This window comes from Calidris pugnax, unplaced genomic scaffold (assembly GCF_001431845.1).
Source record: "Calidris pugnax isolate Ruff unplaced genomic scaffold, ASM143184v1 scaffold237, whole genome shotgun sequence".
NCBI classification, from domain to species: Eukaryota; Metazoa; Chordata; class Aves; order Charadriiformes; family Scolopacidae; genus Calidris; species Calidris pugnax.
The window spans coordinates 27385-34627 of NW_015090985.1; the positions used below are offsets into that span (position 1 = coordinate 27385).

Genomic DNA, 7243 nt, shown 5'->3' on the forward strand with positions numbered 1-7243 from the left:
CAAGTGGCAGTAAATCACCCTCTTCCCTCCTCCTCGAGACTTACCTGAGATGGGTTGTCCAACCTTTAAGCGCTCTGAAGGCTGCTGACCTGATCCACAGCAGAACTCTGAAGTCAGTAGGATGTTGCCAGCAGGTCCAGAGAGGGGATTCTGCCACTTTACTCTGCTCTGGTGAGACCTCACCTGGAGTATTGTGTGCAGGTCTGGAGCCCTCAGTATAAGAAGGACATGGACCTAATGGAGAGGGTCCAGAGGAGGGCCACAAGGATGATCAGGGGGATGGAGCACCTCTGGAGCACCTTATAGCAGCCTTCCAGCACCTGAAGGGGGCCTACAGGAAGGCTGGGGAGAACCTGTTTAGAAAGGCCTGCAGTGACAGGACGAGGGGCAATGGCTTCAAGCTGGAGGGGAACAGATTTAGACTGGAGATGAGGAGAGGGTTCTTCACTGTGAGGGTGGTGGAGCACTGGAACAGGTTGCCCAGGGAGGTGGTTGAGGCCCCTTCCCTGGAGATATTCAAGGAGAGGCTCGACGAGGCCCTGGGCAACCTGGTCTAGTTGGGGGTGTCCCTGCTGACTGCGAGGAGGTCGGACTAGATGGCCTTTGGAGGTCCCTTCCGGCCTGGGCAATTCTATGATTTTATGACCTTCCTGGAGGAGATGCCCTGCACGCACCCCGCTGTGGGTACCACAGGCAGAGGATGCTTGGAGCAGGGAGGTGAAAGGGGGAGACATGCTGGGTGGGAGGAAAATCAAGAGTATTTTTTCAAGAGCTGCCCAGAGCGATGCCCACAGCCGGCATGGGCTCTCCAGCACGGATCTGGTGGTGCCCACCAACCCCAGAAGCTCCGAGCATCCCTTCACCTTTTAGAAGGTGCCACCACCAAAGCCAACCCGTTGCCCCATCCATCCATCCATCCATCCATCCCTGCAAACCCCATCCCTTTTTGGGGGGTTACCTGCCGTGTTCCCTGCGTTTTCCTCCTCTTCCTCAAGGCTCTCACGGATTTTCTTCTGGCACACGTACACCAGGACAGCAAGGAGCCCCACGACGCAGACAGCGAGTCCCACCGTCACCCAGAGAGCCACGGCGGGGAAGCCCAGGTGTTGGCCTTACACAGAGGAGGGGGGGGAAGAGAAACACCACCATGGTGAGCACCACAGCCCGACCAGAGGGACACGTGTCCAGCATTCGGGACCCCACGGTGGCAAAGGAACATCCCCATGGAGGGAGTCGGTGGCACAAAGGGTGGGTTTTGGAAATAAAACCATCGGTGCCCCTAATTATGGCCTCCCCTAGAAGGTCTGGATCCGGCCGGGGAAGCAGCAGGTTGAGTCACTCCCTAAAATGCTTCATTAATTTTTAATTGCACTAATAAATTGCTGGCCCTTCACTCGCTAAGAAGCTCAAGAGAAGCATTAGATGCTGCAGCACTCGGTCCCTTTCCCCTCTCATCTCACCCCATGGGGCTGGGGTGGATGGGGACATCTGCCCTGGGGTCCAGGATGGCCCCGTAGGGACCACTGGGGGCTGTGGGGTATCTCCTGGAGAGCTGGAAATCTGATTTTCCCCTGTAATATTGCTCCTCCTCCTCCAAACAAAGTCTTGTCCCAAACCTCTACTGATGTCACCCCAAGGCTGAAAACTTGCTCTTGCACGTGGAAGCCCAGGCGAAAGCCACCCCTCTGCTCCCAGCCAGCAGCACCCACACGAGTTTTTGGTGCATCCAGCCCAAAAGTTTATGTTCCACCAAGGACCCACCTTCCCAACCCATCAAGTGCCACATCAAGGGTGATTAAACATTAATTAATGCTACTGGGGAGCGCACGAGGGCAGCGGGAGAAGCTCAGAGTGAAGCAGCGAGGCTGAACGTGCTCCATGAACTCCTCCAGCCTGTGCTTCTGAAGCAGGATTGTCACAGCAGGGATGGAGATCCCCAGACTGAGAGCATCCCATGGCCACGTGCTAAGGAGAAGACAACTACCGTGCCCCATGCTGGCTTTCTGGGGTGGTTTCGACTGGGACGGGGACAAAGCAAAGCTAGAGACTAAGATCTAAGGACACTGGTTCTACTGGGACACTGACGTGGCAACTAGCAAAGCTAGAGACGAAGATATAGGGACACTGGTTCTACTGGGACACTGACGTGGGACGATGGGGAGGACAGCACGGCCTCAAGTCACCCTTGTAGGTCCAAGCAAGGATCCCAGTGCCACCATGGTCATCTTCTTCAGACAGAGCCCATCCCTTCCTTCCCCCAGTTTTGGCTCTCACTGGCTCACCCGTGATGGTGACGGAGGCCTGGGTCTCCTGCTGCAGCACCGGGTTTCGCACCAGGCAGAAGTAGGTGATGCTGGGCTCTACCAGCACCTGGAGGACACTGTGCACGTCAAAAAGGCCTTCCTCGTTGGCCACCTGGGATGTGGTGACGTTTTCCGTGATGTTGCTGCCCCGGCTGTCCTGCCAGAGGACGCTGGCCTCGGGGTAGCCACGGGAAGAGTGACAACTCACAACAGCCAGATCTCCTGGCTTCAAGTCCTTGTTGGGCTCCAGGTTCATATTGGGCTTGGAGTACGGAGCTGCAAGGGAGAGAACAGTCGGCATGAGGTGATGGAGAAGACCAAAGGATCAGGATCTGGAGCAAACCAATGAGGTTGGGCAAGCCCCAGGACAGACTCTTCCAGCTGATAAGACCAACCAGCTGAAGCTTTCCCAGCTTTGGTTCATTTATGGCCATGCTTCCAGGTGGCCTCTCAACTAAGAGTCTCTCCACGGTGGCAGGGAAGGGCCTACACCCCCCATCAGCAACATTTTGGGGAGATGCAGCTGGTTGGTCTCTAACAGAGACCCAACTTCATGGGAAGACCATGGCAACAGTGGAGAGAGAGAGAGGCTTCACAGAGGAGCAAGGCACGTCTCCCTTCTCTTCGGGGAGACACATAGGGACACCCCAACTCTCCATCTCTCACCTGCCACCTGCAATGTCACCGCTGCCCTGCTGTAGTCCCGGACCCGGACGAAGCAGGTGAAGCTGCCCTCATCCGAGATCTCCACGCGTCGGAGGAGCAGCGAGACGTTGCCCTGGGCCAGCTGGTCGTAGAAGAGGGCCGTACGGTTGGCGTAGCTCCCGACCTGGTCTGCCAGCTGGTCCTGGCCATCAGAGAAGCTGTGGACCAAGCGCTTGGTGTCCGTCAGCTGCCAGATGAGGCTCAGGTCGGCGAGGCTGAAGTTGGCCTCGGGAGAGAAGGAGCAGCGCAGGGTGGCATCTCGGCCGAAAAGAGCCACCACGGGCTCATCTGGGACCTGGATCTCCATGGCACCTGCGGGAGGGTGGTGAGGGCAAAAGAAGACGGTGGTGAGACCCTGTAGAAGCAGCTCCTTAATTCTTTATCCGGGTAACATCTAAACAAGTCAAGGGATGCCCATGGGAGGGACCCGTGGGCAGGTGGCATCTCAAGATCATCCCCGTCACCGTCCCCCCAGCCGAGCCCACCCTGCCAGCAGGAAGACAGCCCCACATCCAGCACCACGGGCTCATCTGGGACCTGGATCTCCATGGCACCTGCGGGAGGGTGGCGAGGGCAAAAGCAGATGGTGGTGAGACCCTGCAGAAGCAGCTCTTTAATTCTTTATCCAGGTAACATCTAAGCAAGTCAAGGGATGCCCATGGGAGGGACCCGTGGGCAGGTGGCATCTCAAGATCATCCCCGTCACCGTCCCCCCAGCCGAGCCCACCCTGCCAGCAGGAAGACAGCCCCACATCCAGCACCACGGGCTCATCTGGGACCTGGATCTCCATGGCACCTGCGGGAGGGTGGTGAGGGCAAAAGCAGAGGGTGGTGAGACCCTGCAGAAGCAGCTCCTTAATTCTTTATCTGGGTAACATCTAAACAAGTCAAGGGATGCCCATGGGAGGGACCCGTGGGCAGGTGGCATCTCAAGACCATCCCCATCACCGTCCCCCCAGCCAAGCCCACCCTCCCAGCAGGGAGACAGCCCCACATCCAGCACCAAACCTGGGGTGTCATTGCCCTCAGCTACCAGCTGTGGCCACAGGCACCCAAACCTCCACCCCAGCATGAAACGGGGGTGACAGCAGTGGGGGTGAGGGACAATCCCATGTTCCCAAGACCAGCCAGCTCCGGGCTGGCAGGCACTAGATGGCACCAGTGCTTCAGCGCCATGCCAACCGGCGTGCCACGGCAGGATGATGCCAACCCTGTCCCAGTGCCATGGCAAGATGCCCACCCCATCCCCAAGCCACCCACACACTGCCAACCCTGCCACCGCGTCGGGGAGCGACACCAACCCTTGCCAGGGCTACCAGACCCTCCAGGCTCAGCGCCGGTCCTGGGGTCCCCGTTGGCAGCGAGCAGCCAGGTCCCCCCCAGAGCAGACCCCAGGGTTCATTCACCAGCCCCAAAATGGGGTGGAAAAAGGTGGGGGATGGGGAAAAATCCCACCTTGGAGCAAGGACAGGCTTTATATTCCGACCTCAACACCGCTGCAGAGCACAGAGAAGCCGTGACCCATGGCCACCCCACCCCTGGGGACAAGGGGAGCAACGAGAGGGACAATTTTAAGCAAGAACCCGAGTGAGGAGGATGAGGAAGGAGCCCTGCCAGGGACTGCAGACGGGCAGACAGGCAGGAGAAGAGGGCTCGGGCAGCCCGCCTGCCTCTTGGCAGCCTCCAGAGCCTCACGTCTCCCTCCAGCTAATAATAAATGCCAGCGGGTTTGAGGAACATGACCCAGCCTGGCCAGAATTGCTGCGGAGCATCCCAAAAGGATTCAGTCCCGACGTCTCTCCCATGTTTGGCCAGGGCAGGAGCTGCAGCGCATGGGGACAGAGCCAGGTGAAGTCCGAAACCTTCAAGATTTGGTCATCCCAGCTGTAGCGCACGGGAGGTGGTGGCCCTCTGCTATGAGGGGTGGCCCATGTGTGCCTGGGGCCACCACACCCCAGGTAGGGGGTGACGCTCTGGGCAACGGGAGGACCACGAGACCAGGGTCCCCCCCAGAGCAGACCCCAGGGTTCATTCACCAGCCCCAAAATGGGGTGGAAAAAGGTGGGGGATGGGGAAAAATCCCACCTTGGAGCAAAGACAGGCTTTATATTCCAACCTCAACACTGCTGCAGAGCGCAGAGAAGCCGTGACCCATGGCCACCCCACCCCTGGGGACAAGGGGAGCAACGAGAGGGACAATTTTAAGCAAGAACCCGAGTGAGGAGGATGAGGAAGGAGCCCTGCCAGGGACTGCAGACGGGCAGACAGGCAGGAGAAGAGGGCTCGGGCAGCCCGCCTGCCTCTTGGCAGCCTCCAGAGCCTCACGTCTCCCTCCAGCTAATAATAAATGCCAGCGGGTTTGAGGAACATGACCCAGCCTGGCCAGAATTGCTGCGGAGCATCCCAAAAGGATTCAGTCCCGACGTCTCTCCCATGTTTGGCCAGGGCAGGAGCTGCAGCGCATGGGGACAGAGCCAGGTGAAGTCCGAAACCTTCAAGATTTGGTCATCCCAGCTGTAGCGCACGGGAGGTGGTGGCCCTCTGCTACGAGGGGTGGCCCACATGTGCCAGGGGCCACCACACCCTGGGTAGGGGGTGATGCTCTGGGCAACGGGAGGACCACGAGACCAGGAGAAACATCTCATGGGCGCTACCTCCGGGACCCACAGCTCAAAGGCAGGGTACCTTGTGGGCGCTACCTCCAGGACCCACAGCTCAAAGGCAGGGTGGTGGGGATGAACGTGGCATTCATAGAGTCATAGAATTGCCCAGGCCAGAAGGGACCTCCAAAGGTCATCTAGTCTGACCCCCCCGCAGTCAGCAGGGACACCCCCAACTAGACCAGGTTGCCCAGGGCCTCGTCGAGCCTCTCCTTGAATATCTCCAGGGAAGGGGCCTCAACCACCTCCCTGGGCAACCTGTTCCAGTGCTCCACCACCCTCCCAGTGAAGAACCCTCTCCTCATCTCCAGTCTAAATCTGTTCCCCTCCAGCTTGAAGCCATTGCCCCTCGTCCTGTCACTGCAGGCCTTTCTAAACAGGCTCTCCCCAGCCTTCCTGTAGGCTCCCTTCAGGTACTGGAAGGCTGCTATTAGGTCTCCCCGGAGCCTCCTCTTCTCCAGGCTGAACAACCCCAGCTCCCTCAGCCTGTCCTCGGAGCAGAGGTGCTCCATCCCCCTGAGCATCCTTGTGGCCCTCCTCTGGACCCTCTCCATCAGGTCCATGTCCTTCTTATTCCAGGACATCTCCTTGGGGGTGGTGACAACCCCAAACCACCACCCCCACCAGCAGCCCCACTCACCTGCCAGGCTGAGCACCAGTGCTCCCAGGACAAGCAGTGGGCAGAGCATCCTTGGCACAAACAAAGCCCCCCCAGGGGAGAAAGCAGAAGCAAGCACAGCCCTGGGTGGTGTTTTCACGGAGGAGTCTTCTCTTTCAGGACGAGCAGCCCGAGCTGGGGGAAAAAAAATAGAAGAAAAGGCTGAGAGAGTGCTGGGGAGCAGGGGAGGAGACCAGCATCAAGCAGGGGATCCCATACTGGCCGTCCTCTCCACCAACCGGAGCACCCACCCCATCCGAAAACGCAGGAGGGGGTTTGCCACCTGCCTGTCACCACCCAAGGGACCGGTGTGTCCCCTGGTGACATGAGGGACCTGGAGGCAGCTCTCATGGTGGACGGAGGCTCTGGCTGGTGCCCCGGGAAGCCACGTGAGCCTCTTCCCCTCCCGGTTCCTTCTCCTCCCCTTCGGGTTCTCTCTTTCCCAGTTTTTCCCCGCAGCGCTGAGCCATCACATCCCCGGCCTCCAAGAGGAGGCAACTTGCCCCCCCCGCCCCCCCCGGCATCCAAAATGGCTCAAAACCAAACCGTTAGGAGGTTTGGAGACTCCTGGCTCCGCCAGCGGCTCGAGGGCTGCGGGGTTCGTCCCTGCGCGCGGCAGGAAAGTCTCCGGCCTAAGGTTGCCCCGAAAAATAGGGAATAAAACCAGAACGTCTCAGAGCTGGGTGTGGGGAGAGGAGAGGGCAAGCTGCCCGGCACCGCTGGCTACCGTGGCTCGTTGGCTTCCCCACCAGCCCTCCCCGGCCGTGCCAAGGCCTCGCCGGGCTCCTCGTGACCCTCGGCCCTCCCTCGGAGCAGAAACGAGCCCCAGATATCGCCGTGTCCCACCCCTGTCCCAGCACATCCCAGAGCCCCACAGCCTTTAGGATCTGGGGGGGGGTTGGTGAGAGGAGGGGGGG

General features: G+C 59.5%; 1 protein-coding gene across 1 annotated transcript in view; it reads right to left on the reverse strand.

Moving 5' to 3' along the window:
• CD276 (CD276 molecule) overlaps positions 1–3799 on the reverse strand; it is an 18245-nt gene extending 14446 nt beyond the window's left edge. The window contains exons 1-4 of the mRNA XM_014953837.1: positions 3736–3799; positions 3494–3562; positions 2970–3320; positions 2285–2579 (exon numbers count right to left, since the gene is read on the reverse strand). Of these exons, the coding sequence (XP_014809323.1) occupies positions 2285–2579; positions 2970–3320; positions 3494–3562; positions 3736–3799 (779 nt within the window). The remainder of the gene's footprint in view (positions 1–2284; positions 2580–2969; positions 3321–3493; positions 3563–3735) is intronic.
• Positions 3800–7243: the final 3444 nt, after the last annotated feature.